The sequence below is a fragment of the Serinus canaria genome, unplaced genomic scaffold (genome assembly GCF_022539315.1).
Source record: "Serinus canaria isolate serCan28SL12 unplaced genomic scaffold, serCan2020 HiC_scaffold_105, whole genome shotgun sequence".
Classification (NCBI taxonomy): Eukaryota; Metazoa; Chordata; class Aves; order Passeriformes; family Fringillidae; genus Serinus; species Serinus canaria.
The window spans coordinates 1-14,053 of record NW_026108219.1 but is presented as its reverse complement, the minus strand read 5'-3'; the positions used below and the strand labels follow the sequence as shown (position 1 = coordinate 14,053).

The 14,053-nt window shown below is 64.6% G+C and overlaps 1 protein-coding gene across 1 annotated transcript; it reads right to left on the bottom strand.

Annotated features, from left to right (window-relative positions):
* Positions 1–1,800: 1,800 nt before the first annotated feature.
* Positions 1,801–13,678, bottom strand: ANO8 (anoctamin 8). Its single transcript, XM_050987668.1, has 11 exons — positions 13,503–13,678; positions 12,602–12,729; positions 10,769–10,930; positions 7,691–7,843; positions 6,549–6,675; positions 6,401–6,456; positions 5,629–5,703; positions 5,301–5,444; positions 4,033–4,689; positions 2,818–3,009; positions 1,801–1,931 (listed from the first exon to the last, which is right to left on the bottom strand). Exons 1-11 carry the CDS (start codon positions 13,645–13,647, stop codon positions 1,869–1,871), a joined length of 1,902 nt encoding a protein of 633 aa, XP_050843625.1. The 5' UTR covers positions 13,648–13,678; the 3' UTR covers positions 1,801–1,868.
* Between the last annotated feature and the right edge of the window lie 375 nt (positions 13,679–14,053).

Sequence of the window (14,053 nt, the reverse complement as noted above, 5' to 3'; positions counted from 1 at the left end):
GACCCCAAGGTGACCCAAGCCCACTGGGGTGACCCCAGGGTGACCCCAAGCCCCACTGGGGTGACCCTGGAGTGACCCCACGCCCCACTGGGGTGACCCCGGGGTGACCCTAAACCCCAGCAGGCTGACTCCAAGGTGACCCCAAGCCCCACTGTGGTGACCCCAGGGTGACCCTAAACCCCAGCAGGGTTACCCCAAGGTGACCCCAAGCCCCACTGGGGTGATGTCGTGGTTTGAAAGGAATGAAGTTTTTTGTGATGGTGTGGGCAATCCAATCAGTGTTCAGATTTAATATTGGCACCTGGTTTGTCCACTGAGGGCAGGATACGCCTCTGAGAACACAGGGGTTAAAAGCTGTGATCTCCCAGGGGAACTTCCTCTTGGAGTCCCGCTGGAGAGTGAGCAGACCCCCCCCTGCCCAGATCTGGCTGGGCAGGGGGGGAGGGGAGCCATGTGGCCGAGAGAGAGGTAGGCCAGGCCTGGGCCCAAGGGTGGAGGAGAACATTGCAAGGGCTTCGGGCAGCCATCCTCCATTCCCCCCCCCCCCGCCCGGAGAGGGAGAGAGAGACAGAGCCGGTGCCTGTGGTGCCTGTGATAATGGCCCGGCGTGAAGGAGAAGGGGGGGGTGCCCAGCAGGGCAGACAGGCGTGGGAGTTGATGAAGTAAACCGGCAGAGAGAGAGAGCTCGGGACTTTTAACCCCTTTGAGGAAGATGAGAACCTTGCAAAAGCTGAGTCCTCCTGAAGTTGATGAGATTGAGAAGCTGTTGAAATTGAGAAGATGTTAAGAAAATTCTAGGTGGGAGGAGATGATGGAGTGGCTTTGGGCTGGACTTTTCTTGTGTAGCCACGGCAGAACCATTGGTGTTTCTGTGCCACAGAGACTGCGTTCTAGGGGGAGGCGATGGCTCAGAGCCAAGAGAGTGCAGTGATGTGGAGGAGTGAACAGAGACGACGGGTGAGGAGGGTGTGGTGGTGCCCTCCACTTCGAAGAAGAGAAGAAGAAGAAGACGATCTCTGTTCAAGAGACCCCTCGGCCCCAGGGGGTGGAATTTGGGGGGGACAGGTGTCCCAAAAAGAGAAGGACTGTGCTCCCTTTGGAACTGGTCAAAGTATCCTTAAAATGGAAAACCCTAGAAGCAGCTCTGATCCATGTGCAGTGGTGAGAGCACTGGACATGGAAGGCGTGTGGCGCAAGAGGGACTCCTCTCTCCTCGAGAGACTGAGAATCGATTGTCTGAAGGGTGGCAATGAAATTGGAAATTTGGTGGGGGGAGGAGGAAGAATTTTGGAAGGTTTTCATCTTATGTTCTATTGTGTTTTGTGTGTCTTCCGTTGTAGTTGTAGGTTAATAAATGCTTTTTTTTTCTTTTTAACCTTAAGTTGGAGCCTGCTTTGCTCTGTCTCTGATCATATCTCACAGTAGGTGCCAGGGAAGTAGGTGTTCTCATGGGGCACTGGTATTGTGCCAGGCCTAAACCATGACAGGTGACCCCAGGGTGACCCTAAACCCCAGCAGGGTGACCCCAAGGTGACCCCAAGGTGACCCCAACCCCCACTGGGGTGACCCCAAGGTGACCCCAAGCCCTACTGGGGTGACCCCAAGGTGACCCCAAGCCCTACTGGGGTGACCCCAGGTGACCCCACGCCCCCTGGCCGGCACCTCGAGCACCACGACGCAGACGATGGCGGCCTGGGGGCTGAGCCCCGGGAAGAGGCGCTGCAGCTGCCCGCACTGAGCGATCAGGTAACAGTTCACCACGATGGCCAGGACACCCATGGCCTCCATCACCTTCTGCAGGGCACAATCGGGGGGTTAATTAGGGGGGTTTTAGTTAATTGGGTAATTAGTGTGCTGGTTAATGAGCATCACTGAGCGATCAGGTAACAGTTCACCACGATGGCCAGCACGCCCATGGCCTCCATCACCTTCTGCAGGATGCAATCAGGACATTAATTAGGGGGATTTTGGTTAATTGCTTAATTAGTGTGCTGGTTAATGGGCACCCCCTCTGTCCCTGTGTCCCCTCTGTCCCTCTGTCCCCATGTCCTCTCTGTCCCATATCCCACCTGCCAGTGGCCGATGCTGTCCCCATGTATGTCCCACCTGCCAATGTCCCTCTGTCCCCATGTCCCCATGTCCCACCTGCCAGTGGCCAATGCTGTCCCTGCTGTCCCCATGTCCCACCTGCCAGTGGCCGATGCTGTCCCCCATGTCCCCATGTCCCCATGTCCCCAGTCCCACCTGCCAGTGGCCAATGCTGGCCACGCGCTGCCCGAAGGGTCTCTGTCCACATTCTGTACAGCAGTCCTTGGTGTCCTGCGTCCCATGTCCCCATGTCCCCAGTCCACCTGCCAGTGGCCGTGCTGTCCCCTGCTGTCCCCATGTCCCTGCTGTCCCCATGATGTCCCACCTGCCAGTGGCCAATGCTGGCCACGCGCTGCCCGCAGGGTCTCTGTCCCCATGTCCCGCAGTCCCTGGTGTCCCTGTGTCCCCATGTCCCATGTCCCCAGTCCCACCTGCCAGTGGCCGATGCTGTCCCTGCTGTCCCCATGTCCCTGCTGTCCCCATGATGTCCCACCTGCCAGTGGCCGATGCTGTCCCTGCTGTCCCCCACTGTCCCTGCTGTCCCCAGTCCCACCTGCCAGTGGCCGATGCTGTCCCCATGTCCCCATGTCCCCATGTCCCCATGATCCCACCTGCCAGTGGCCGATGCTGTCCCTGCTGTCCCCATGTCCCTGCTGTCCCCAGTCCCACCTGCCAGTGGCCGATGCTGTCCCTGCTGTCCCCATGTCCCCTGTCCCCATGATGTCCCACCTGCCAGTGGCCAATGCTGGCCACGCGCTGCCCGAAGGGTCTCTGCAGGCCGCTGCAGAGTTTGAAGGCGTCGCTGCGGATCTCCAGGACGTTGTTGAGCAGCGCGCAGGCGGCCGCCAGCGGGAAGGCCGAGGAGAAGAGCACCACGTAACCAAACTGGATGAACATCTCCTGGTAGTCCTGGAAGGTGTCCTGAGGGGACAGCGGGGACACCGCCCGCGTCACCGGCGCTTCCCGGGGGGCTCCTGATGGGACAGCTCGGGAAGGGACACTCTGGGAGGCCACCGGACATGGGGACACCTCAGGGAGCCTTGGGGACACCTCGGGGATCATGATGGCCACGGGGACATCTCAGGAAGGGACACTTTGGGAGGCCACCGGACACGGGGACACCTCAGGGAGCCTTGGGGACACCTCGGGGATCTTGATGGCCACGGGGACATCTCAGGAAGGGACACTTTGGGAGGCCACCAGACATGGGGACACTTCAGGGAAGCCATGGGACACCTCGGGGATCCTGATGGCCACGGGGACATCTCAGGAAGGGACATTTTGGGAGGCCACCGGACATGGGAACACCTCGGGGATCCTGATGGCCACGGGGACATCTCGGGAAAGCCACCAGGACCAGGGACACTTTGGGAGGCCACCAGACATGGGGACACCTCAGGGAGCCCTGGGAACACCTCGGGGATCCTGATGGCCATGGGGACATCTCGGGAAAGCCACCAGGACCAGGGACACTTTGGGAGGCCACCAGACATGGGGACACCTCAGGGAGCCCTGGGGACACCTCGGGGATCCTGATGGCCATGGGGACATCTCGGGAAAGCCACCAGGACCAGGGACACTTTGGGAGGCCACCAGACATGGGGACACTTCAGGGAAGCCATGGGACACCTCGGGGATCCTGATGGCCACGGGGACATCTCGGGAAGGCCACCAGGACCAGGGACACTTTGGGAGGCCACCAGACATGGGGACACCTCAGGGAGCCCTGGGGACACCTCGGGGATCCTGATGGCCACAGGGACACCCCAGGAAGGGACACTTTGGGAGGCCACCAGACATAGGGACACCTCAGGAAGGCCACAAGCCCTGGGGACACCTTGGGGATCCCTATGGCCATGGGGACACCCCAGGGAGCACATGGGACACCTCGGGGAACCCAGCAGGTCCAGGGACCAGGGGACAAAGGGGACAAATGCCACCCACCTCGTACTTCTTCATGCAGCTCTCCACCTCAGCCTGGGTCAGCTGCGTGGAGTAATCCTCCTCGGGGGGGTCAATCCACGAGGCGCGGTTGCGCTTCCTCCCTTCCTCCTCTCCCTCCTCCTCCTCCTTCCTCCTCCTCCTCACCGGCACCGCCGGCTCCGCCGCCCTGCCGGGGCTGCCGGGCTGCGCTTCGGCCTCCTCCTCATCATCGCCGAGCTCGAACACGGCGGCGGGGTCCATGCCCTTCTCCACCATGGTGGGGCTGCCCTCCTCCAGGAAGGGCTCGTCCTCGGGCCCGCCGGGCTCGGCGCGGCGCTCGGCGCGCTCGATGAAGCTCACCTTCTTCAGCTTCAGCCCGCAGTCCAGCGAGCTCTCCTCCTCCGAGTCCGAGCCGCGCCGCCCTTCCTCCTCCTCCTCCTCCTCCTCCTCCTCGGGCACCCCGCAGCCCCCGTTCAGGCATTTCTTCTCGCCCCTCTGCCCCTCCGGGGCTGCGGGCGGGTTCGGCCGCGGGCCGAGCAGGCGGAGCAGGGCGCGCCCGAGCTCCCGCAGGCTCCGCACGCCGAGGTCACCGCGGCGGAGCCGCCGGTACAGGTGGGGCTGCGACACCTCCCGCACGTTCTGCAGGAACTGCCGCGTGATCAGCAGCGTGGCCAGCATCTGCGGGGACACGGGCGACACGGTGTCACCACCCCCCCCCCCACCGGCCAAACGCCGGGGAATGTCCCCGTGGCCTGGCCCCGCGCGGTTCTTGGTGCTCCTGTGGTGTTCCTGCTCCTCCCGGATGTCCCCACTGTGTCCTCATGCTGTCCCTGCTCCTCCCTGATGTCCCCAGAATGTCCCTGCTCCCCTTGTGGTGTCCCTGCTCCTGATGTCCCCACAGTGTCCCTGCTCCCATTGTGGTGCTCCTGCTCCTCCCTGATGTCCCCACAGTGTCCTCATGCTGTCCCTTCTCCTCCCTGATGTCCCCACAATGTTCCTGCTCCCCTTGCAGTGTCCCTGCTCCTCCCGGATGTCCCCACAGTGTCCCTGGTCCCCTTGTGCTGTCCCTGCTCCTGATGTCCCCACAGTGTCCTCATGCTGTCCCTGCTCCTCTCTGCTGTCCCCGTGGTGTCCCCGCCCCTCCCTGTCACCCCCCCCCCCAGTGTCCCCTCTGCTGTGACCCCCGCCCATCGCTGACACCCCCATGGGGCGGCGCCACCGCCACCCTGGACGGGTTGAGGACACCTGGGTGTCCCCTGGGTGTCCCCTGGGTGTCCCCGCGCTCCTACTTTGGATACTCCCAGGGTCCAGCAAAAGCGCAGGAGGCGCCTGAGGAAGATGAGGGACAGGTGGAGGTGGAGGAGGATGGAGGGGAGCAGAGCCTCCCGGAGCTGCCGCGCGAGGCTCTGCGACAGGGACAGGATGAGCAGGAGCTGCGGAAGGGACACACAAGGGACACCAAAGGGACAACACGGCCACACCACGAGCACACAGGGACACAGAGACGCGCCGTGAGCCGCGCTGGGCGGGGACACGGGCGGGGACAGCCGGGGGGATGAGGTGGTGGCGGAGGGGTGGTGGGGACACTTTGGGGACATCCTGGCAGGGTCCCCTCACCTCCTTGAGGCGCTCCATGTCCTTGAGGTAGAAGCCGATGTAGAAAAGGCTCAGGTAGGAATTGACGAACTGGAACTGGCGGTGACAGGGGGGGTGGCACCTCGGTCACCTCGGTGTCCCCTCAGCGCTGGCTGAAACCTTCTGCTTCCCTCCGTGTCCCCTCTGTGACATCTCCAGCCCCATCTGTCACCTCTGCAGCTGCCAGGACCCCTCCGGTCCCCTCTGTCCCTTTCTGTCCCCTCTGTCCCTCACCAAGCGCCACTGGGACCCCTCCGGTCCCCTCTGTCCCCTCAGCAAGAGCTTCCAGGACCTTTCCAGTCCCTCCCAGTCCCCCGTGCCCCTGACCCTGGCTCACTCCAGTCCCCCAGTGTCCCCCAGTGTCCCCCATGTCCCCCCATGTCCCCCATGTCCCCCATGTCCCCGTGTCCCAGTCTCCCCACATGTCCCCCATGTCCCCATGTCTCAGTCTTCCTCCAGTGTCCCCCATGTCCCCCCTTGTCCCCCATGTCTCAGTCTCCCCCCCAGTGTCCCCCATGTCCCCTATGGCCCTGTGTCCCACAGTCCCCCCATATCTCCCATGTCCCCCATGTCCTCCATGTCCCAGTGTCCCCCATATCCCGGTGTCCCCAGTGTCCCCAGTGTCCCCTGTGTCCCCTTGCCCCCAGTGTCCCCAGTGTCCCCCATGTCCCCCATGTCCCCATGTCCCCATGTCCCCATGTCCCCAGAGACCCCCGTGTCCCCGGTGTCCCCCGGTGTCCCCGTGTCCCCTCACCAGGACCATTTTGATGATGAGGTGTTTCTCGTAGGCGCTCTGCAGCCGGTAATTCTCTGCAGGGCACAGGGGGGGTCAGGGCCACCCCGGGGCCACCCCGGGGCCACCCCAGGGCCACCCCAGGGCCACCCCATGGTCCCCAGCGCACCCATGTCATTGAGCCACAAGGCCACTTTCTTGTAGAGCTCGTCACAGGCGGTGACAATGACAGCCAGGATGATTTTGGGCAGGAAGCGAAGGACGCGCGGCAGCTCCTGGACACTGAGCACCAGCTCCTGAGGGGACAGGGACAGGGACAGCAGGGACAGCAGGGACAGGGACAGCAGGGACAGGGTGGGGACAGGGAGACAATCAAGGTCAGGATCAGGACCTGGAGCAGCACCAGCAGTGCCACTGTCCCCAGAGCAGTGCCACTGTCACTGTCCCCACAGTGGTCCCACTGTCCCTGTCCCCCAGTGCAGTGTCACTGTCCCTGTCCCCAGCCCAGTGCCGCTGTCCCTGTCCCCAGGGCAGTGTCACTGTCCCTCTCCCCAGGGCGGTGTCCCTGTCCCTGTCCCCAGGGCGGTGTCCCCGTCCCTCTCCCCAGGGCAGTGTCTCTGTCCCTGTCCCCAGCCCGGTGTCCCTGTCCCTGTCCTCAGGGCGGTGTCCCAGTCCCCAGGGCGGTGTCTCTGTCCCTGTCCCCCAGGGCGGTCCCGCTGTCACTGTCCCCAGTGCAGTGTCACTGTCCCTCTCCCCAGCGCAGTGCCACTGTCCCTGTCCCCAGGGTGGTGTCGCTGTCCCTGTCCCCAGCCCAGTGTCCTGTCCCCAGCACAGTGCACTGTCCCTGTCCCAGTCCCCAGGGCGGTGTCTCTGTCCCAGTCCTCAGGGCGGTGTCCCAGTCCCCAGGGCGGTGTCTCTGTCCCTGTCCCCAGCCCAGTGTCCCTGTCCCTGTCCCCAGGGCAGTGTCCCTGTCCCCAGGGCAGTGTCGCTGTCCCCAGCCCAGTGTCCCTGTCCCTGTCCCCAGGGCAGTGTCCCTGTCCCCAGGGCGGTGTCCCTGTCCCTGTCCCTGTCCCCGGGGCAGTGTCCCTGTCCCTGTCGCTGTCCCCAGCCCAGTGTCCCTGTCGCTGTCCCCAGGGCAGTGTCCCTGTCCCCGTCCCCAGGGCGGTGTCTCTGTCCCTGTCGCTGTCCCCAGGGCTGTCCCTGTCCCCGTCCCCAGGGCGGTGTCCCTGTCCCTGTCGCTGTCCCCAGGGCAGTGTCCCTGTCCCTGTCGCTGTCCCCAGGGCGGTGTCGCTGTCCCCAGGGCGGCCCCACCTGGAGCTGGAAGCAGCCGAGCATGAGGAGGAAGACGCTGGCCAGGCAGGCCAGGCAGACGGGCAGGCTGACCAGGCTCTGGAACAGGAGGCGCTTCCAGGGCGGGTAATGGAACTCCTCAGTGCTGGTCACCGGGCTGATCCGCTTGGTGCCCTGCGGGCACGGACCGTGGCACACGGGGACAGGGACGGGGACGGGGACCCACAGGGACAGGGATGGGGACCCACGGCACGTGGCACATGGGGACAGGGACAGGGACAGGACAGGGACAGGGACAGGGAAGGAGGGGACAGGGACAGCGATAGGGACAGGGACAGGGAGCCACAGGGACAGGGACAGGGACAGGGATGGGGACCCACAGGGACAGGGACAGGGATGGGGACAGGGATAGGGACCCACAGGGACAGGGATGGGGACAGGGACGGAGACAGGGACAGGGACAGGGATGGGGACAGGGACAGGGACAGGGATGGGGACACGGATGGGGACAGGGACAGGGATAGGGACAGGGATAGGGACAGGGATGGGGACGGGGACGGAGACAGGGACAGGGACAGGGATGGGGACAGGAACCCACAGGGACAGGGACCCACGGCACGTGGCACACGGGGACAGGGACAGGGATGGGGACCCACAGGGACAGGGACAGGGACGGGACAGGGACAGGGAGAGGGACAGGGATGGGGACCCACGGCACGTGGCACATGGGGACAGGGACGGGGACAGGGACAGGGATGGGGATGGGGACAGGGACAGGGAGCCACAGGGACAGGGACAGGGACAGGGATGGGGACCCACAGGGACAGGGACAGGGATGGGGACAGGGATAGGGACCCACAGGGACAGGGATGGGGACCCACGGCACGTGGCACACGGGGACGGGGACAGGGATGGGGACAGGGACAGGGATAGGGACCCACAGGGACAGGGATGGGGACAGGGACGGAGACAGGGACAGGGACAGGGATGGGGACAGGGACAGGGACAGGGACCCACGGCACGTGGCACATGGGGACGGGGGCAGGGATAGGGACAGGGACAGGGACAGGGATGGGGACGGGGACAGGGATAGGGACAGGGACAGGGACAGACAGGGACAGGGACAGGGACCCACGGCACGTGGCACACGGGGACAGGGACAGGGATGGGGACCCACAGGGACAGGGACAGGGACAGGGACAGGGACGGGGATGGGGACAGGGACAGGGACAGGGACAGGTACAGGGAGCCACAGGGACAGGGACAGGGACAGGGATGGGGACCCACAGGGACAGGGACAGGGATGGGGACAGGGACAGGGACAGGGACAGGGATGGGGACCCACGACACGTGGCACACGGGGACAGGGACAGGGATGGGGACCCACGGCACGTGGCACACGGGGACAGGGACAGGGACAGGACAGGGACAGGGACAGGGATAGGGACAGGGACAGGGACAGGGATGGGGACAGGGACAGGGACAGGGAGCCACAGGGACAGGGATGGGGACCCATGGCACGTGGCACACAGGGACAGGGACAGGGATGGGGACCCACAGGGACAGGGACAGGGATAGGGACAGGGACAGGGATGGGGATGGGGACAGGGACAGGGACAGGGACAGGGACAGGGATGGGGACAGGGACGGGGACAGGGACAGGGACAGGGACAGGGACAGGGAGCCACAGGGACAGGGACCCACGGCCCGTGGCACATGGGGACAGGGACAAGGACGAGGATAGGGACACGGATAGGGACAGGGATGGGGACAGGGACAGGGATAAGGACAGGGATGGGGACAGGGACCCATGGCCCGTGGCACACAGGGATGGGGATGGGGACAGGGACCCACAAGGACAGGGATAGGGACAGGGACGGGGATAGTGACAGGGACCCATGGGGCACCCACAGGGACAGGGACAGGGAGCCACGGGGATGGGGACAGGGACAGGGTGGGGACAGGGATGGGGAGTGATGTGGCACACGCAGGGACAGAGACAGGGACAGGGACAGGGACCTAATAAGACCTTCCTGAAGGAATGGGATCCCCAAAAGGGAGGGGATCTTTCGCAGGGGATGGGGCCACTCCCAAGGGATGGGACCCCCAGGAATGGGACCCCCAACAGGGATGGGACCCCAAAAGGAGGGGACCCCAAGGATTGGGACCCCAAAAAGAGATGGGACCTTTCCCAGGGGATGGGGCCTCTCCCAAGGAATGGGACCCCCATAAGGGATGGGACCCCCAGGAATGGGAACCCCCTCAGAAGGGACAGGACCCCAAGGGATGGGACCCCTGGGAATGGAACCCCCATAAGGGAGGGGACCCCAAGGATTGGGACCCCCAGGAGGGACAGGACCCCAAGGATTGGGACCCCCAGGAGGGACAGGACCCCAAGGATTGGGACCCCCAGGAGGGATGGGACCTCCAGGAATGGGACTACCAGAAGGGAGGGGACCCCAAGGAATGGGACCCCAAAAAGAGATGGGACCCTTCCCAGGGGATGGGGCCACTCCCAAGGGATGGGACCCCAAGGGATGCGACCCCCAGGAATGGGAACCTCCTCAGAAGGGACAGGACCCCAAGGGATGGGACCCCTGGGAATGGAACCCCCATAAGGGAGGAGACCCCAAGGATTGGGACCCCCAGGAGGGACAGGACCCCAAGGGATGGGACCCCCAAAAGGGATGGGACCCTTCCCAGGGGATGGGGCCCCTCCCAAGGGACGGGACCCCCATAAGGGAGGTGACCCCCAAGGATTGGGACCCCCAGGAGGGACAGGACCCCAAGGGATGGGACCCCTGGGAATGGAACCCCCATAAGGGAGGAGACCCCAAGGATTGGGACCCCCAGGAGGGACAGGACCCCCAAGGATTGGGACCCCCAGGAGGGACAGGACCCCCAAGGATTGGGAACCCCAGGAGGGACAGGACCCCAAGGATTGGGACCCCCAGAAGGGACAGGACCCCAAGGGATGGGACCCCCAAAAGAGATGGGACCTTTCCCAGGGGATGGGGCCCCTCCCAAGGGATGGGACCCCCAGAAGGGACAGGACCCCAAGGATTGGGACCCCCAGGAGGGACAGGACCCCCGTCTGACCCGGAACTGGGGCCGGGGCTCCTCCAGGGACTCGGCGGGCGTGTCCAGCGTCCCCCACTTGTAGGCGAACTCGGCGCCGCGGCGCTTCCACTCCTCCAGGAAGAGCGTGGCCCAGATGACGTTGAAGATGGCAAAGACCACGCAGGAGATGTCCTGGCTGGTCTGGGGGACACACGGCACCAACTGCAGCGGGGTTGGTCCCCTCCTCACCCCCACAGCCCCCCCCGTGCAGCCCTGGGGGGTGGGGAGTGCCCCCAGCCCCGAGGGAATGGATGGGGAGGGGATGGAGGGGAAAGGGGGAGGGAGAGGAGGGAATCCATGGGGGGAGGGGGGAAACCCCACAAGGAAAACCCCACAAAAAGGGAGGGAAAACCCTACAAGGAGGGAGGGAAAACCTCACAAGGAGGGAGGGAAACCCCGCAAGGAGGGAGGGAAACCCCGCAAGGAAAATCCCACAAGGAGGGAGAGGAAACCCCACAAGGAAAACTCCACAAAAAGGGATGGAAAACCCCACAAGGAGGGAGGGAAACCCCACATGGAAAACCCCACAAGGAGGGAGGGAAAACCTCACAAGGAAAACTCCACAAAAAGGGATGGAAAACCCCACAAGGAGGGAGGGAAACCCCACATGGAAAACCCCACAAGGAGGGATGGAAACCCTACAAGGAGGGAGGGAAACCCCACAAAAAGGGATGGAAAACCCCACAAGGAAAACCTCACAAGGAGGGAGGGAAAACCCCACAAGGAGGGAGGGAAAACCTCACAAGGAGGGAGGGAAACCCCACAAAAAGGGAAAAACCCCACAAGGAGGGAGGGAAAACCCCACAGAAAGGGATGGAAAACCCCACAAGGAGGGAGGGAAAACCCCACAAGAAAAACCCCACAGAAAGGGATGGAAAACCCCACAAGGAGGGAGGGGAAACCCCACAAGGAAAACCCCACAAGGAGGGATGGAAACCCCAAGGAGGGAAGAAAACCCTTAAAGGAGTTTGGAAAACCCTCACAGAAGGATGGGAACCCCGAGAGGGGATGAAAACCCCACAAAGGGGAGAAAACCCCACAAGGAGAGATGGGATGGAAGGGATGGAAACCCTTAAAGGAGTTTGGGGACCTTCACAGAAAGATGGGAACCCCAAGGAGGGATGGAAACCCCCCAGGAAGGTCGGGGTGGCCCCAGGGTGTCCCAGGGTGGCCCCAGAGTGTCCCCAGAGTGGCCCCAGAGTGGCTCTAGGATGGTCCCAGTGTGGCCCCAGGGTGGCCCCAGAGTGGCTCCAGGGTGGCCCCAGGGTGGCCCCAGGGTGGCCCCAGAGTGGCTCCAGGGTGTCCCCAAGGTGGCCACAGGGTGGCCCCAGGGTGGCCCCAGAGTGGCTCCAGAGTGTCCCCAGGGTGTCCCCAGGGTGGCCCCAGGGTGTCCCCAGGGTGTCCCCAGAGTGACCCCAGGTGTACCCAGGGTGTCCCCAGAGTGACCCCAGAGTGACCCCAGGGTGTTCCCACGGTGGCCCCAGGGTGGCCCCAAGGTGTCCCCAGGGTGTCCCCAGGGTGGCCCCAGGGTGTCCCCAGAGTGTCCCCAGAGTGTCCCCAGGGTGTCCCCACGGTGGTCCCAGGGTGTCCCCAGGGTGGTCCCCAGGGTGGCCCCAGGGTGTCCCCAGGGTGTCCCAGGGTGTCCCCAGAGTGTCCCCAGAGTGTCCCCAGGGTGTCCCCACGGCGGTGTCCCCAGGGTGTCCCCAGGGTGGTCCCAGGGTGTCCCCAGAGTGGCCCTGCAGGCCCCAAGGTGTCCCCAGGGTGTCCCCGCAGTGTCCCCAGGGTGTCCCCGCGGTGTCCCCGGGGCCCCACCTGGTCGCTGTCGGTGAAGGTGTAGAGGATGGAGCCGAACACGGCCGGGTACAGCATGGCCGAGGTGTAGAAGCCCAGCCAGGCGAAGTACATGGCAATCTTCACCCCAAAATAGTCACAGATGTCATCTGGGGGGGCACAGGGGACATCAGCAGGGCCAGGAGCCCACAAACCCCCCTGGGGTCACCTCGAAGCTCAGCGAGGGGCTGGGACCCCAAAACCCTCCTGGGGTCACCCCAATCCCTGTGCGACCCCAAAACCCTCTTTGGAGGGTCACCCCAGTCCCTGTGGGACCCCAAAACCCTCCTGGGGTCACCCCAGTCCCTGTGCGACCCCAAAACCCTCCTGGGGTCACTCCAATCCCTGCGGGACCCCCGCAACACCCCCATGGGGGTCACCCTCAAAACCTGGGCACCCCAAACCCTTTGGACCCCAAGCTCCCCGAAGCTCAGCGAGGGGCTGGCGCCCGCAAACCCTCTGGGGTGACCCCATCTCCCTGTGCGGACCCCAAAACCCTCTTGGAGGGTCACCCCAGTCCCTGTGGGACCCCCAAACCCTCCTGGGGTGACCCCAGTCCCTGTGGGACCCCCGCACGCCCCCTCCTCACCGAGGGGCTGCGCCTCGCACACCCCATTGGGGTGACCCCAATCTCACCGAGGGACTGGGACCCCACAAACCCTCCTGGGGGGATCACCCCAATCCCTACGGGACCCCCCCCAAACCCTCCTGGGGTGACTCCAATCCCTGTGGGACCCCCGCACGCCCCCTCCTCACCGAGGGGCTGCACTTTGCACACTCCCATTGGGGTGACCCCCAATCTCACCGAGGGGCTGGGACCCACAAACCCTCCTGGGGAGGATCACCCCAATCCCTGTGGGACCCCAGCACGCCCCCTCCTCACCGAGGGGCTGCGCCTCGCACACCGCCTGCACCCAGGACTTCATCAGGCGCTTGAGGATCCTCTGCTCGTGCAGCGGGAAGAGCTGCTGGATCACCCCCCGCGCCGCCAGCTCCGGGACTGCACCGGGACACGGCGTCAGCGACATCGGGGACACCGCCCGGGGTCACTGCTGTGCCCCGCGTGGCACCGGGGGGCGGGGACAGCGGGGACAGCGGGGTCAGAGGGGACAGCGGGGACAGTGGGGACCAGGATCCTACACACCCTGCCCAGGACAGGGTCCCAGGGATGGGGACAGGGGGTCAGGAACAGTGGGGACAGGGCCAGCCCCCCCCCAAGGACCCCACTGCCACCCTGCATGGCCCTAGGGTGGCACAGGGACAATGGGGACAGCGGGGACAGCTCTGTGCCCAGCAGGATCCTACACACCCTGCCCAGGACAGGGTCCTAGGGATGGGGACAGGGGGTCAGGAACAGTGGGGACACATTGTGAGGGACAGTGTGGACAGGGCCAGCCCCCCCCAAGGACCCCACTGCCACCCCGCATGGCCGGG

What these genes read in the sequence shown, in the direction of transcription:
- ANO8 (XM_050987668.1), bottom strand. Translation starts at nt 13,647, where the DNA reads ATGTCGCTGACGCCGTGTCCCGGTGCAGTCCCGGAGCTGGCGGCGCGG. An exon ending in GGACCCTGGGAGTATCCAAA is followed by an intron (nt 4,690 to 5,300) that starts GTAGGAGCGCGG and finishes GTGTCCCCGCAG; the next exon opens with ATGCTGGCCACGCTGCTGAT. An exon ending in CCAGCATTGGCCACTGGCAG is followed by an intron (nt 1,932 to 2,817) that starts GTGGGACATCAT and finishes TGCATCCTGCAG; the next exon opens with AAGGTGATGGAGGCCATGGG.